General features: G+C 47.3%; 1 protein-coding gene across 1 annotated transcript; it reads left to right on the forward strand.

The window, feature by feature from the left end:
* Positions 1-208: 208 nt before the first annotated feature.
* LOC120939643 (transforming acidic coiled-coil-containing protein 3-like) lies at positions 209-16,775 on the forward strand (the record flags this gene model as incomplete). The annotated part of the gene is made up of 5 exons (XM_040355484.1): positions 209-335; positions 3,463-3,539; positions 8,570-9,307; positions 12,656-13,585; positions 16,728-16,775. Coding segments are annotated over exons 1-5 (1,920 nt in total), but the record flags the coding sequence as incomplete, so codon positions are not given.
* Positions 16,776-17,730: the final 955 nt, after the last annotated feature.

Here is a 17,730-nt window from a genome sequence, read left to right on the forward strand (position 1 = left end):
GCTCCCAGCAGGGCCCATATGCCCTGGCCAGTTCCCATCAGGACCCACAGGCCAGCGGGACCCATAGGCTATTGTCCACTCTTAGCACAACCCATAGACCTTTATCCGCTCCCAGCAGGACCCACAGGTCAGCAGCCAGCTCCCAGCAGGACCCATATGCCCTGGCCAGTTCCCAGCAGGACCCACAGGCCAGCGGGACCCACAGGCCATGGCCAGCTCCCAGCAGGACCCACAGGCCATGGCCAGCACTCAGCAGGACCCACAGGCCAGCGGGACCCATAGGCTATTGTCCACTCCCAGCACGACCCATAGGCTTTTTATGTCACAAATACTGTGTGACATAAAAAATTGCAATGACCATTTTATTCCCTAGGGTCTCTGCTAACAATTACTGTGTGACATGTATATATAATGTTTGGGGGGGTTGTAAGTAATTTTCCACGAAAAAAATAAATAAATACGGATTTCAACTTAAAAAAAGGCCTGGCCAGGAAGGGGTTACATTGTAATTCCTGTGACCCGGACCCTTTATTTATTTAGGATGCTGGAACTTCTGCCACCCATTATTCTGCTTAATAAAGGATTAAACCCCCCCCCCCTCCCCTCCCCCCCCTTTCCCGGGTAATGTGAAAGCCTAATCTCCTCTGATGGCTGACACTGAGCCACAGAGCTGACAATTAGCACCATGTGCGTTTTCAGTGCTAAAGTGTTAATGACGCCTAATCCATCCTCAGATCATGGGGGAGACCCCTTCTCCAGAATAAAGGGGGGGGGGTATTCATCCCTCCTCCTCCTCTTCCTCCTCCCGGGGGGGGGGGGGGGATTCCAGAACGAGGGGAGCCAACACGACGGACAGATCTGGACATATCGGCTACATGCGCAGAGGCGCTGCACTGGAATCTGATTTCCAGGGACACTCTGCTGCTGAAGTGTAGGGAGCAAATCGCACATGTAAATACGGCGACACCTACGGCGATCTCTATCTATAAGGGCCCGCGTGCGCTGCAGATAGCGCCTTATCCTGCGCCGCGCTGGGCGGTCCGTACAAAATGCAGCCAACGCACCTCAAAGAATAAAAAGAATACTATTTGCATTAATACTACTATTTAAATTCCTATTTTTAAAACTAATATTAATAATATTACTACTACAACTATTACTGCTACTAATAATAATAATAATAGTGATAAAAATAGCAATAGTAGTGCTTGTAACTAGGGATGCACGATATATCGGTGGCCAAAAACAGCTGTTTTGGGGACATGTTGCCAACCGTCCGTTTTACAAGCTTTCCCGAGCCCAGCCGGCTTCGGGCTCGGGAAAGCTCGTATCCGCTCGGCCGGGTGGCGCATGCGCAGTTACGTAATGGCGCCGCCCGGCGCCATTTTTGAATAACCGACAGTGGCGGTTCGTCCATAGAGGGCGCTGGAGCGCCGCCCCCTCTGGCTCTCACCGCCACTGAGTGAAATAACACAGATTCATGCATTGCACGAATCTATGTTATTATCGCCGCTGCCGCTGTTATTCAGATGGTCGGCGCTCAATGTCCGGCCATCTGAATAATGCGAGCTGGTTGGCTGTACAGAAATGTCTATCAAAGCCAACAGCTCTGATAGGCTTTCCCAATACAGCCCTCGGGTCCCGGAAGCTTATTCTCGGAGCGCACAGACTGTACGCCCCTTGGATAAGATGACAGGCGTCTCAGCCAATCAGGTTGGCCGGTTCTGGCTACCGGTAACCTGATTGGCTGAGACGCCTGTCAGTCATCGAGGGCGGGAGAAGACATCGAGGGACGTGGATGCCTGACTCCAGTAAAGGTAAGTGCCGGGCGGGGGGAGAAAGCAATTTACAGGGCACAGTGGGGACAATTGGCACAGCGGCAACCATTGGGCGACCATTAAAGGGCACAGTGGCTGCGTTTAATGGCATGGCACAGTGGTGCGAATTGATGGCACAGTGGCTGCGTTTAATGGCATGGCACAGTGGTGACAATGGATGGCACAGTGGCTGCGTTTAATGGCATGGCACAGTGGTGCGAATTGATGGCACAGTGGCTGCGTTTAATGGCATGGCACAGTGGTGCGAATTTATGGCACAGTGGCTGCATTTGATGGCATGGCACAGTGGTGCAAATTGATGGCACAGTGGCTGCGTTTGATGCCATGGAACAGTGGCTGCGTTTGGGCACAGTGAGCCTGCAATTTTTTTTTCCTTTGCGCCCCCCCAAAAATTTTGAGCACCAGCCGCCACTGATAGCCGATTGAGTCAGGAGGGACACTTTGGCAGTGACACTCGTTGGCTCGTGCAGTGCACTCGTCATAGGCAGAGGACGGAGCCGTGACAGCCCAGTCCTGTCCAGTCCAGCACAGCACAGCCCAGAGCCCAGCACAGCCCTGAGCCAAGCACAGCACAGCCCTGAGCCCAGCACAGCACAGCCCTGAGCCCAGCACAGCACAGCCCTGAGCCAAGCACAGCACAGCCCTGAGCCCAGCCCAGCCCTGAGCCAAGCACAGCACAGCCCTGAGCCCAGCACAGCCCAGCCCTGAGCCCAGCACAGCACAGCCCAGCTTTAAGGTAATAAAGAAGCTGGTGGTGGCAGTAGGTGATGGTGGCAGGAGGTGGTGGGGGCATGAGGTGATGGTGGAAGAAGGTTATGCTGGCACCGTGGCAGGAGGTGGGTGAGGTGATGGTGGCAGAAGGTAATGCTGGCAGGAGGTGGTGGGGGCATGAGGTGATGGTGGAAAAGGTAATGGTGGCACCGTGGCAGGAGGTGGGTGAGGTGATGGTGACAGAAGGTAATGCTGGCAAGAGGTGGTGGGGCAGGAGGTGATGGTGGCAAGAGCCGATTGTGGCAGGAGGTGGGGGTGGTGTGTGCAGGAGGTGGTGGTGAGAGCAGGAGGTGATGGCGGCAAGAGCTGGTTGTGGCAAGAGCTGGCAGGAGGTGGTTGTGGCAAGAGCTGGCAGGAGGTGGTGGGTGCAGGAGGTGGTGGTGAGAGCAGGAAGTGATGGCGGCAAGAGCTGGCAGGAGGTGGTTGTGGCAAGAGCTGGCAGGAGGTGGTGGGTGCAGGAGGTGGTGGTGAGAACAGGAGGTGATGGCGGCAAGAGCTGGCAGGAGGTGATTGTGGCAAGAGCTGGCAAGAGGTGATGGTGGCAGGGGGTGGTGGGGGCAGGAGGTGGGGGTGGTGTTTTAACATACAATTATAAAAAAAGAAAAGTAATTTTCGGTTTCGGTTTCGGCCTGACATTTTTTTTTATTTCGGTTTCGTTTCGGTTCTGAAATTTCCATTTCGGTGCACCTCTACTTGTAACAATAATAAAAATAAAAATAATAATAATAATAATAATAAAAATAGCAATAGTAGTACTATTAATATAAATAAAAATAGTAATAATAGTAATTTAAAATAGCAATAGTAGTGCTATTAATATGAATAAATCTAGCAATAATAATAATAATAATAGTAGTGATAAAAATATCAATAGTAGTGCTAGTAATACTACTAATAATAGCAGTAGTAATAATACAAATAACAATACTAGTACTATTATTATGAATAAAAATAGTAATAATAGTAATTAAAAATAGCAATGGACTGTCCGGGTGAATCCCAAACAGGTGGCAACCCTAGGCAATGTGCGCGTTTTTTTGGGTGTTTAGGAAACGCACAGGTGTGAATGCCGCCTTAGGCACACTTTCAATAGAGTCCGATGACTTCCGCAGGCCGGTGGCCTAGTAGGGTGTCAGGCATTTTGTTCTCAGCAGATGCCAATCTCACAGGCTGACGCGCGGCGCGGGAGATTTGTGCGATTATTATTGAAGGTTACGCTCCCGTGGCTTTCAGTGAATGAGAACCAGGATCTGCTTCCCGGCTCCCTTTCAGGCTCGGGGTAATTTGATGCTAAGCATGCAGCTAACAAAACGCTGATTATTTCCAGCTGAGCGCACCACCACTATGCGCCAACCTTCCAGCGCTTCCCTGGGGGACGCTCATCAGGCAGGCCAGTCAGCCCCGCCGCCGCAGCTCTGCGAGATTTCACATCAGTTTCCATGGCGTCCTCCTCCATGAACGCCGCCGATTTACAGGCAGCAAAACACCCGTTAACTCTTACAGGGCGAGGCCTCAGAACGCCGGGTCATGTGAGGAGACCGATCGACCATGCCGGATAGGTGAGAGAACACAGGTGATACGACACCGCAGTCTATGCAGGTGACATTACCTGTCAGATTACACAGGTGATACTACACCACAGTCTATGCAGGTGATATTTCCTGTCAGATTACACAGGTGATACTACACCGCAGTCTATGCAGGTGATATTTCCTGTCAGATTACACAGGTGATACTACACCGCAGTCTATGCAGGTGATATTTCCTGTCAGATTACACAGGTGATACTACACCGCAGTCTATGCAGGTGATATTACCTGTCAGATTATATACAGGTGATACTACACCGCGGTCTATGCAGGTGATATTACCTGTCAGATTATATACAGGTGATACTACACCTCAGTCTATACAGGTGATATTACCTGTCAGATTATATACAGGTGATACTACACCACAGTCTATGCAGGTGATATTACCTGTCAGATTATATACAGGTGATACTACACCTCAGTCTATGCAGGTGGTTATACCTGTCATATTACACAGGTGATACTACACCGCAGTCTATGCAGGTGATATTTCCTGTCAGATTACACAGGTGATACTACACCGCAGTCTATGCAGGTGATATTTCCTGTCAGATTACACAGGTGATACTACACCGCAGTCTATGCAGGTGATATTGCCTGTCGGATTATATACAGGTGATACTACACCGCAGTCTATGCAGGTGATATTGCCTGTCGGATTATATACAGGTGATACTACACCGCAGTCTATACAGGTGATATTACCTTTATAATTAATGTGTATCAGTCTATGCAGGTGATATTACCTGTCAGATTACACAGGTGATACTACACCGCAGTCTATGCAGGTGATATTACCTGTCAGATTACACAGGTGATACTACACCGCAGTCTATGCAGGTGATATTGCCTGTCGGATTATATACAGGTGATACTACACCACAGTCTATGCAGGTGATATTACCTGTCAGATTATACAGGTGATACTACACCGCAGTCTATACAGGTGATATTACCTGTCGGATTATATACAGGTGATACTACACCGCAGTCTATACAGGTGATATTACCTGTCGGATTATATACAGGTGATACTACACCGCAGTCTATACAGGTGATATTACCTGTCAGATTATACAGGTGATACAACACCGCAGTCTATACAGGTGATATTACCTGTCAGATTATACAGGTGATACAACACCGCAGTCTATGCAGGTGATATTACCTGTCAGATTATACAGGTGATACGACACCACAGTCTATGCAGGTGATATCACCTTTATAATTAATGTGTATCAGTCTATACAGGTGGTATTATACACAAGATTATACAGGTGATATTACATATCAGTCCTACATGTGAAATTGCACATCAGTCTATGTAGGTGATATTACACATCTCTATACTGGTGATATACTGTATAATGTCACCTGTACAGATCAAATTGTAATATCACTTTTACAGACCATTATATGATATCTGTTGTATAGACCAATGTGTGACTCCACCTGTATAGACTAATATATGTAAAGTCAATTATATATAGATTGATGTGTAATATCACCTGCATTGACTGATATACAACATCACCCGTATACAGGGGATATTACATATCGGCCTGTACAGGTCAAATTATATATCTATAGACTAACACCTGTACAGACCGATGTGTAAAACCACCTGTATAGACTGATATATAATATGACCCGTATTGACTGATATCAGTTTTATACAGGTGATCTTGTATATCAGTCATGTAAATTATATATCAAATATTACCTATACAGACCTACCTGTAATATCACCTGTGTAGACTGACATATAATATATCACCTGCATAGACTGACATAGAATATATCACCTGTACAGACTGACATGATATCACCTGTACAGACCGACATGATATCACCTGTACAGACCGACATGATATCACCTGTACAGACCGACATGATATCACCTGTACAGACCGACATGATATCGCCTGTACAGACTGACATGATATCACCTGTACAGACCGACATGATATCACCTGTACAGACCGACATGATATCACCTGTACAGACCGACATGATATCACCTGTACAGACCGACATGATATCGCCTGTACAGACTGACATGATATCACCTGTACAGACCGACATGATATCACCTGTACAGACCGACATGATATCACCTGTATAGACCGACATGATATCACCTGTACAGACCGACATGATATCACCTGTACAGACTGACATAATATCACCTGTACAGACCGACATGATATCACCTGTACAGACTGACTTGATATCACCTGTACAGACCGACATAATATCACCTGTACAGACCGACATAATATCACCTGTACAGACTGACATAATATCACCTGTACAGACCGACATGATATCACCTGTACAGACCGACATGATATCACCTGTATAGACCGACATGATATCACCTGTACAGACCGACATAATATCACCTGTACAGACCGACATGATGTCACCTGTACAGACCGACATGATATCACCTGTACAGACCGACATGATATCACCTGTACAGACCGACATGATATCACCTGTACAGACCGACATGATATCACCTGTACAGACTGACATAAAATCACCTGTACTGACCGACATAATATCACCTGTACAGACTGAAATAATATCACTTGTATAGACTGATATATAATATGACCCGTATTGACTGATATCAGTTTTATACAGGTGATCTTGTATATCAGTCATGTAAATTATATATCAAATATTACCTATACAGACCTACCTGTAATATCACCTGTGTAGACTGACATATAATATATCACCTGCATAGACTGACATAGAATATATCACCTGTACAGACTGACATGATATCACCTGTACAGACCGACATGATATCACCTGTACAGACCGACATGATATCACCTGTACAGACCGACATGATATCGCCTGTACAGACTGACATGATATCACCTGTACAGACCGACATGATATCACCTGTACAGACCGACATGATATCACCTGTACAGACCGACATGATATCACCTGTACAGACCGACATGATATCACCTGTACAGACCGACATGATATCACCTGTACAGACCGACATGATATCACCTGTACAGACCGACATGATATCGCCTGTACAGACTGACATGATATCACCTGTACAGACCGACATGATATCACCTGTACAGACCGACATGATATCACCTGTATAGACCGACATGATATCACCTGTACAGACCGACATGATATCACCTGTACAGACTGACATAATATCACCTGTACAGACCGACATGATATCACCTGTACAGACTGACTTGATATCACCTGTACAGACCGACATAATATCACCTGTACAGACCGACATAATATCACCTGTACAGACTGACATAATATCACCTGTACAGACCGACATGATATCACCTGTACAGACCGACATGATATCACCTGTATAGACCGACATGATATCACCTGTACAGACCGACATAATATCACCTGTACAGACCGACATGATGTCACCTGTACAGACCGACATGATATCACCTGTACAGACCGACATGATATCACCTGTACAGACCGACATGATATCACCTGTACAGACCGACATGATATCACCTGTACAGACTGACATAAAATCACCTGTACTGACCGACATAATATCACCTGTACAGACTGAAATAATATCACTTGTATAGACTGATATATAATATGACCCGTATTGACTGATATCAGTTTATACAGGTGATCTTGTATATCAGTCATGTATATTATATATCAAATATTACCTATACAGACCTACCTGTAATATCACCTGTACAGACCTACCTGTAATATCACCTGTACAGACTGACATATAATATATGACCTGTATAGACCAACATGATATCACCTGTACAGACCGACATGATATCACCTGTACAGACCGACATGATATCGCCTGTATAGACTGACATGATATCGCCTGTATAGACTGACTTGATATCACCTGTACAGACCGACATAATATCACCTGTACAGACCGACATAATATCACCTGTACAGACTGACATAATATCACCTGTACAGACCGACATGATATCACCTGTACAGACCGACATGATATCGCCTGTACAGACCGACATGATATCGCCTGTACAGACCGACATGATATCGCCTGTACAGACCGACATGATATCACCTGTACAGACTGAAATAATATCACCTGTATAGACTGAGATTTAATATCACCTGTATAGACTGATATATAATATGACCCGTATTGACTGATATCAGTTTATACAGGTGATCTTGTATATCAGTCATGTATATTATATATCAAATATCACCTATATAGACTGATATCCAATATTACCTGTACAGACCTACCTGTAATATCACCTATGTAGACTGACATTTAATATATCACCTGTGTAGACCGACATGATATCACCTGTATAGACCGACATGATATCACCTGTACAGACCGACATGATATCACCTGTACAGACCGACATGATATCACCTGTACAGACTGACATTATATCACCTGTACAGACCGACATTATATCACCTGTACAGACCGACATTATATCACCTGTACAGACCGACATTATATCACCTGTACAGACTGACATTATATCACCTGTACAGACCGACATGATATCACCTGTACAGACTGACATAATATCACCTGTACAGACCGACATAATATCACCTGTACAGACTGACATAATATCACCTGTACAGACCGACATGATATCACCTGTACAGACCGACATGATATCACCTGTACAGACCGACATGATATCACCTGTACAGACCGACATGATATCACCTGTACAGACTGACTTGATATCACCTGTACAGACTGACTTGATATCACCTGTACAGACTGACTTGATATCACCTGTACAGACTGACTTGATATCACCTGTACAGACCGACATGATATCACCTGTACAGACTGACATGATATCACCTGTACAGACTGACATAATATCACCTGTACAGACCGACATGATATCACCTGTACAGACCGACATAATATCACCTGTACAGACCGACATGATATCACCTGTACAGACCGACATGATATCACCTGTACAGACCGACATGATATCACCTGTACAGACCGACATGATATCACCTGTACAGACCGACATGATATCACCTGTACAGACCGACATGATATCACCTGTACAGACTGACATAAAATCACCTGTACTGACCGACATAATATCACCTGTACAGACTGAAATAATATCACTTGTATAGACTGATATATAATATGACCCGTATTGACTGATATCAGTTTATACAGGTGATCTTGTATATCAGTCATGTATATTATATATCAAATATTACCTATACAGACCTACCTGTAATATCACCTGTACAGACCTACCTGTAATATCACCTGTACAGACTGACATATAATATATGACCTGTATAGACCAACATGATATCACCTGTACAGACCGACATGATATCACCTGTACAGACCGACATGATATCGCCTGTATAGACTGACATGATATCGCCTGTATAGACTGACATTATATCACCTGTATAGACCGACATGTAATATATCACCTGTATAGACCGACATGTAATATATCACCTGTACAGACCGACATGATATCACCTGTACAGACTGAAATAATATCACCTGTATAGACCGACATGTAATATATCACCTGTATAGACTGACATAGAATATATTCAGTACAGACAGATGTAACATGGCTTGTATAGACTGATGTATAATATTACCTGTAGTCAGAGTCTTCACTTAGGAATGCGATGCCCGAACTACCAAGGCCTGAGGTGTGCCTTAGCCTAGCTGGTCAGTATGCCTATAAGTGGGCATACCCTGAAAGTGATAGTGAAGAAATGAATGATGAAAATTATATGGGAAAAAAGGGAGGAAAAAAAAAGGGGGAACGGGTGGGTGGGTACCCGGGTACCCTGGGTACCCTGGGTACCCAGAAATCCCACCCGACCCCCGGAGATGAGAGAGGAGGAGGAGGGACGCTGCAGGTCATCATTTTAGAGATCGCCGTAAACTCTGCCCCTAGAATTCTTCATCTCACACCAACATTTATGACCATATCTCACATGTGTGGTACAATTGCATGTGCTCACCCTATGCTGCACTTCATTTTATTTCTGTAGCGCCCTCTGTGTGCACGGTATAGGGAAATGTTTTGGGCTCCTCTGTAGACAGAGATGGCCTCTGCCTCACGTCCCGGTACCTGCTCTGTCCGGCTGTTGATGAGCCCCTGGCTTACGTCCCGGCTACGCCTCCAGCTGCTGATTCAGCGACGCGGTTCCCAGTTCTGGCCCGGCGCTCTCCAGCCACCTGGTTCCTGCCAAGACCCAGCCAGAGCCATCTGGTACATCGGCCCTCATGCCAGTCTGTGTCCTCCACTCCCTGTCATCACTACCATGGGTGTTGGACAGGAGGTGCAAGAGAAGCCCCCTCTACAGCTTGATCACCGCCAGGTACGTGACAGCGCCACTTTGACTGGTATGGCTCAGGAAGGAAAGAGAATATACTGGCTGCCACCACCCCATCTTTTCTATCCATGGAACATTCTTGGATAAGGGTCTGCTTTGTTCAGCAAGCAAGTGTCCTCCCCACCTGAACCATACCAGGCCACATACCTTCTAACATTGGGAGGGCACCTTTGTCCCCATCTTGGTGTCTCTGGTCCCTTCCCTTCTGTCTCTGACCCCTGCCAGTCTGTTTTTGACTCCTGGCTGCCTGTTTCTGACCCTTGCCCACCCGTCCTTGGTCCCTGCTGGGATAGGATGATGCCACCCCTGAGAGTTCTTCAGTTACACTTTTGGAGGTACGTAAATGGCCTACACTTAAGCAAGGGCCTTATCCAACTTTGGTCAAAGTTTGTTTTTATCCTATGGGCACCCCCCTACCTGCATAGGCAGTGTGTCAGGTTCCTATGGTAGTGAGCCCTTGCAGAAGGCCAACTCAGGGTTTCCTAGGGCACGGAGGCTAAGCCCCAGCCTGCTTCTTCACCGGCGACCCTGATGGTGGGGATGGACTTGCAGCAGACTGGAACCAAGTTGCGGCCCCCAGGTACACCCTGTTGAAGATGCGGAGACCACTCGTACAGATAGCAGGAGACAAAAGATGATCCAGGAAATGAGCCAAGGTCATGGCATGCAGTAGGCAAACATCATAGACGAAGCCGGGGTCAGTACATGGGAAGTCAGACACAGAATACAAGTAATGCGTGGGAAACCAGGAGCACAGAGGAACTAGGAAGTTGCTTAGGCACAGGGCAGCCATCAGAAATTTTGGGGCCCCTCACACAGCTTCAGGCATGGGCCCCCTGGAGCAGAGAACCAGGGGGGGGTGCCGCGAATTAAGAATGGGGGGGTGCTGCCACGACTTGAGAAGAGAACCAGGGGGGTGCTGCCACGAACTGAGAACCAACCGGGGGGGGGTGATTTTGCCACAAATTGTGAACTGGGGGGTGCTGCCGCAAATTGAGAACCAGGGGGAGGTGCAGCCGCAAAATTGAGAACCGGGGGGGTACTGGCGCAAATTGAGAACAGGGGGGTGATTTTGCCACAAATTGTGAACTGGGGGGTGCTGCCGCAAATTGAGAACAGGGGGGGTGATTTTGCCACAAATTGAGAACTGGGGGGGGTGCTGCCGCGAATTGAGAACCAGGGGGAGGGGTGCTGCCACGAATTGAGAACCTGGGGGTTGCTGCCGCGGATTGAGAACCGTTGGGGGGTGCTGCCACGAATTGAGAACCAGGGGGGTGCTGCCACAAATTAAGAACTGAGGGGGGGGGGGGTACTGGCGCAAATTGAGAACAGGGGGGTGATTTTGCCACAAATTGTGAACTGGGGGGTGCTGCCGCAAATTGAGAACCAGGGGGAGTACTGGCGCAAATTGAGAACAGGGGGGTGATTTTGCCACAAATTGAGAACTGGGGGGGGGGGGGGCGGCCGCGAATTGAGAGCCAGGGGGAGGGGTGCTGCCACGAATTGAGAACCGGGGGGTTGCTGCCGCGGATTGAGCACCGTTGGGGGGGTGCTGCCACGAATTGAGAACCGGGGGGTACTGCCGCAAATTGAGATCCGGGGGGTGATTTTGCCACAAATTGAGAACTGAGGGGGGGGGGTGCTGCCGCGAATTGAGAACCAGGGGAAGGTGCAGCCGTGAATTGAGAACCGGGGGGAGGGGTGCTGCCACGAATTGAGAACCGGGGAGGTGCTGCTGCGGATTGAGAACCGGGGGTGCTGCCGCAGATTGAGAATCGGTGCTGAGGTTGCCGAAAATGATAGGGTGGCATCTTACTCACCACTTCCTCCAGACCGCAAACTGAAAGTGAGAGTGTTTCCTCTCAGCTCTTAGCCGCGAGCTGAGAAGGGAGGGCGACCGGGCCCTTGGGAACATTCGGGCCCCTTACAGGTGTAATGCCTGTACCCCCCTGATGGCGGCCCTGCTGAGGCAACACAAATTGTTCTGAGCATGTTTATACTGTATATAGAGAATCAGAATGGTAGGCGGAGCAGGAAGTGATGGAAGGGAAGGCGGAGATGAAAGTGATGGAAGTGGAGGCAGAGCAGGAAGTGATGGAAGGGGAGGCGGAGATGAAAGTGATGGAAGTGGAGGCAGAGCAGGAAGTGATGGAAGGGGAGGCGGAGATGAAAGTGATGGAAGGGGAGGCGGAGCAGGAAGTGATGGAAGAGGAGGCGGAGATGAAAGTGATGGAAGGGGAGGCGGAGCAGGAAGTGATGGAAGGGGAGGCGGAGATGAAAGTGATGGAAGGGGAGGCGGAGCAGGAAGTGATGGAAGGGGAGGCGGAGATGAAAGTGATGGAAGGGGAGTCGGAAATGAAACTGATGGAAGGGGAGGCGGAGATGAAAGTGATGGAAGGGGAGGCGGAGATGAAAGTGATGGAAGGGGAGGCAGAGCAGGAAGTGATGGAAGGGGAGGTGGAGATGAAAGTGATGGAAGGGGAGGCAGAGATGAAAGTGATGGAAGGGGAGGCGGAGCAGAAAGTGATGGAAGGGGAGGCGGAGTTGAAAGTGATGGAAGGGGAGGCAGAGCAGAAAGTGATGGAAGGGGAGGCGGAGCAGGAAGTGATGGAAGGGGAGGCGGAGCAGGAAGTGATGGAAGGGGAGGCGGAGCAGGAAGTGATGGAAGGGGAGGCGGAGCAGGAAGTGATGGAAGGGGAGGCGGAGCAGGAAGTGATGGAAGGGGAGGCGGAGCAGGAAGTAATGGAAGGGGAGGCAGAGCAGGAAGTGATGGAAAGGGAGGCGGAGATGAAAGTGATGGAAGGTGAGGCGGAGCAGGAAGTGATGGAAGGGGAGGCGGAGATGAAAGTGATGGAAGAGGAGGCGGAGCAGGAAGTGATGGAAGGGGAGGAGGAGATGAAAGTGATGGAAGAGGAGGCGGAGCAGGAAGTGATGGAAGGGGAGGCGGAGCAGGAAGTGATAGATGGGAAAGGGATACAAATCCACAGAAGAGCAGGCGGCGCCCTTAGGCGAACACAGAACCCAGCAGCATGTGAGTAGAATCACAGGTCCAGCATAACTACTGCAGTAAAGAGGTAAGAATTTCACAAGACACAGTGTTTTTGTAAAGGTGAACTAACCCTTTAATCGCTTTTTTCAGGACATGGCATTTGTTGGTGCTTGCAGTCAATACACCACCAATAGAATTGTGCCTACAACCAATCTTCTGAGTTGGGTTTGCATCCTCTATGACCTGGTTGTACCAAACAAGACCGCTTTTGCATAATTTACTAACGTTGACCACTATTCGTACCGCTTAGCCAAGTCTGCTCTTCCAAGTCCACCTTCCAGCAGTCGGTGAATACTCTCCATTCGGAGCACACCGGTCCCCCCCATCCACCAGTCTGGAGGTGAGGAAGGCTGGGATTTCGGTTGGCTCTGGTTCTACTAATGTGGTCTCAGGAGTGACTCCGCACCGTGAGCAATTAGGAGACTGGCTGCAACTGTCAGTCAGTGGGCCCTCTAGATTAGCTTCTGGTGGTGTAATTAGGCGTTGCCAGGCAGCCTGGCCCATGGGCTAAGTACTCTGCCGATAAGTGGCCCAGTGGTATTAATTACCGAATGCTGAAGGGAAGAGAGAAAAATAGACGAATTTCAGAGCAATGAAAAACACCGAACAAAATACATTTATTTATAACTTCTGTTTAGGGTTTTACCGGCGTCTAATTGTCACGTCTTATTAATCACGGCAATTACCGAGACAGAGAGCCGTGATGGGGGATTAGCAGTTTTTATAATTAAAGCGGAACTATCATGCAACGTTGTTGACTCTGCTATTAATATTACAGCCCGGTCATACACAAGCTGCTTTGTTTAGATGTCGGCTGCATAAATCCCTCCCTTTATGTATCTTGGGGTAATGGCAAGCACTATTACACTAAACTGGCCACCACCATATTCAGCCAACTAAATGTGAGTGGTAGGAAAAGGATCCTTAGGAGCCCAAGGGATGTGTGCGGTGCCATAAATGTAGTCTGTTAGATTTTAGATCCATCGTGGTAATGGACATATGGGTGGGTAGCAGGGGCGGACTGACCATTGGGACTCTCTGGCCCCATGCCACTAGGGGGCCCCATCTGGGTTGCCAGGCTCAATAATACCAGGGACAGTATGTAAAAATCTGTGTTTTTTTTTACATCTGTCCCTGATATGTCCGAAACCGACATGCTTTTGATGTGAAAATCCTGAGATTTTAGCTGCCCTACCTCTGCACTGCCTCCTGGCTTGGTGGCCATCTGTAAGCCCAGGGGCCCCATAATCTTCTATTGCCCGGGGGGCCCATGAGTTGTCAGTCCACCCCTGGTGGGTAGCACCCTCCTAGTTTAGAATGGGCTGCTAGGTACATTTCGTTTGGCTGCTCTGTAATCAGTGGAGCAGGGGTTGATTACTTAGGGCTGGTCAGTGTTTTGCAGGCTGTTGTTCTGCTACTCCCCCCTGTTTTCTAGAGAACTCTAGAAGTATAGTGGGAGGGGGGCAGGACTGGCAGCCTGAATAATTTTGGAACTCCAACCAATCCCTGGGGAGGTGTGCCCAGAAGGTGGAGGGGTTGCCCATAATTAGTCTCAGGCCTGACAGCAGGGAGCAGAGTTCCTGGGTCTAGTCTGGCCCCTGTTCAAGAGCTCTGCCCCTGAAGAGCTACAGAAGCCCTTGTGAAGACATCAAGGTCCCAGCTGGGGGGTTATCTGGTGGGGGAGGGGGGGTGCTACTGGCTGAGCAAGAAGGGAGTTGGAGGTAGGGAATCTACCCATCTTGGAGGTTGAGTAACTAAATGAGTCCCCTTTTTCAGAGGAATTGTGCAAAACAGTAAGGAACAGTGCAAAACTGCTGGAAGTTCCCCCCAGTACAGCCAGAGGGTGTGCATTACGGCCTGCATTTTGTACAGAGCAGCCAGAAGCCAAGCAGTCCTCAAGTTGTCCAGTTCTGCAATTTTGGGGTATTCCACGCTTCCCATCCCTTTCCGAGTTACTGACTTTGACAGGTTCATTTGACCTCCTTCTGACCGACTTTTTTGCATCTTTATAGACTTGTATGGGAGTGCAAAAATTATTTGGGGTGATCAACAGCCCTTTCACACAGACCCCTACTTTTTCCTATACTTACCATTAATCCTCACATCTTGTAAAAAAAATTGCCCCGTAAACAAGCATTTGCCCAGCGGTCATGAATTCCCACTTCATGCAATTTGCCGTACCCGTACATCGGTACTTTGACGCTAAATACCCGGGTTACGGCAGCAGCTAGAAATAAGGCATGACAGGTCCTCTTTATGTAGACATCTGGGGTCTGCAAGACCCCAGATTTCTCCTCTACCCTGGAAAGCATGAGAAAAAAAAAACATTGATCTCTAGGGGGGAAAAAATGGCAATGCTTACATCTGCAGAGCTGCAATGTACAGTACCTGACAAAAGTAAGTACACCCCTCGCATTTTTGTAAAGATTTTCTTCTATCTTTTCATGTGACAACACTGAAGAAATGACACTTTGCTACAATGTAAAGTAGTGAGTGTACAGCTTGTATAACAGTGTCAATTTGGAAGGAAGGAGAAGAGAAAAGAAAGAAGGAAGGCGGAGAAGGAAGGAAGGATAAGGAAGGAGAAAAAAGGAGAAGAAAAGAGAAGAAAGAAGAAGAAGAGGAGAGGAGCAGGAAGGAAGGAGAAGAAAGGAGAAGGAAGAAAAGAGGAGGAAGAAAGGAGAAGGAAGAAAGGATAAGGGAGGAGAAGGAAGGAAGAAGAAAGGAGAAGGAAGGAGAAGGGAGGAGAATAAAGGAGAAGGGAGGAGAAAAGAGAAGGAAGAAGGAAAGAGAAGAAAGGAGAAGGGAGGAGAAAAGAGAAGGAAGAAGGAAAGAGAAGAAAGAAGAAGAAAGGAAGGAAGAGGAAGGAGAAGCAAGGAGAAGCAAGGAAGGAGAAGGGAGAAGAAGCAAGGAGAAGCAAGGAGAAGCAAGGAGAAGCAAGGAGAAGAAGCAAGGAGAAGGAAGGAGAAGGGAGGGGAAAAGAGAAGGAAGAAGGAAAGAGAAGAAAAAAGAAGAAGAAAGGAAGGAGGAGAAAGGGAAAGAAAGGAGAAGGAAAGAGAAGAAAGGAGAAGGAAGAAGGAAAGAAGAAAGAAGAAGAAAGGAAGGAGGATAAAGGGGAAGAAAGGAGAAAGGGGTAGAAAGAAGAAGAAGAAGGTAGCAGTAGAAAGAAGAAGAAAGGAGATGAAATAAGGAAGAAGCTAGGAGTAGAAAAAAGTATGGAGAAGAACAGAGGTAATAAGGAAGGAGAAGGAAAGATGAAGGAAGGAAAGCAGGAAGGAAGGAAAGAACGAAGGAAGGAAGGAGATAGAAGAAAAAGGAATGAGAATGAAGAAGGAAAGAGAAGGAAAAAAAAGAAAGGAAGGAGGAGAAAGGAAAAGAAAGGAGAAATGGGTAGAAAGAAGAGGAAGAAATAAAGAAGATGGTAGCAGTAGAAAGAAGAAGGAAGGAGGAGATGAAAGAAGGAAGAAGGTAGGAGTAGAAAAAAAAGATGAAGGAGAACAGAGAGAGAATAAGAAAGAAGGAAGAAGAAGAAATGAGATAGGAGGAGAAGGAAGAAGGAACAAGAAGAAAGAAGAAAAGAAGGAGGAGAAATAAGGAAGAAGGAAGGGGAAAAAAGTAGAAAAAAAGGTAGGTATGAGTAGGAAGAAGGTAGGATTAGAAAGAAGAAAGGCGAAGGACGGAGAGGAAAGAAGGAAGGAGAAGAAAAAAGAAGAAAGATGGAAGGAGAAGAAAAAAGAAGAAACATGGATAACTAAGAAAGACAAAAAAAGAGGAGAAAGAAGGAAGGAGAAGGAGAAGAAGAAAGAAGGAAGGAGAAGAAGAAAGAAGGAAGGAGAAGAAGAAAGAAGGAAGGAGAAGAAGAAAGAAGGAAGGAGAAGAACAAAGAAGAAAGAAGGAAGGAGAAGAAAAAAGAAGAAAGATGGAAGGAGAAGAAAGACAAAAAAAGAGGAGAAAGAAGGAAGGAGAAGAACAAAGAAGAAAGAAGGAAGGAGAAGAAAAAAGAAGAAAGATGGAAGGAGAAGAAAGACAAAAAAAGAGGAGAAAGAAGGGA

The sequence above is a fragment of the Rana temporaria genome, chromosome 1, assembly GCF_905171775.1.
Source record: "Rana temporaria chromosome 1, aRanTem1.1, whole genome shotgun sequence".
Taxonomy (NCBI): domain Eukaryota; kingdom Metazoa; phylum Chordata; class Amphibia; order Anura; family Ranidae; genus Rana; species Rana temporaria.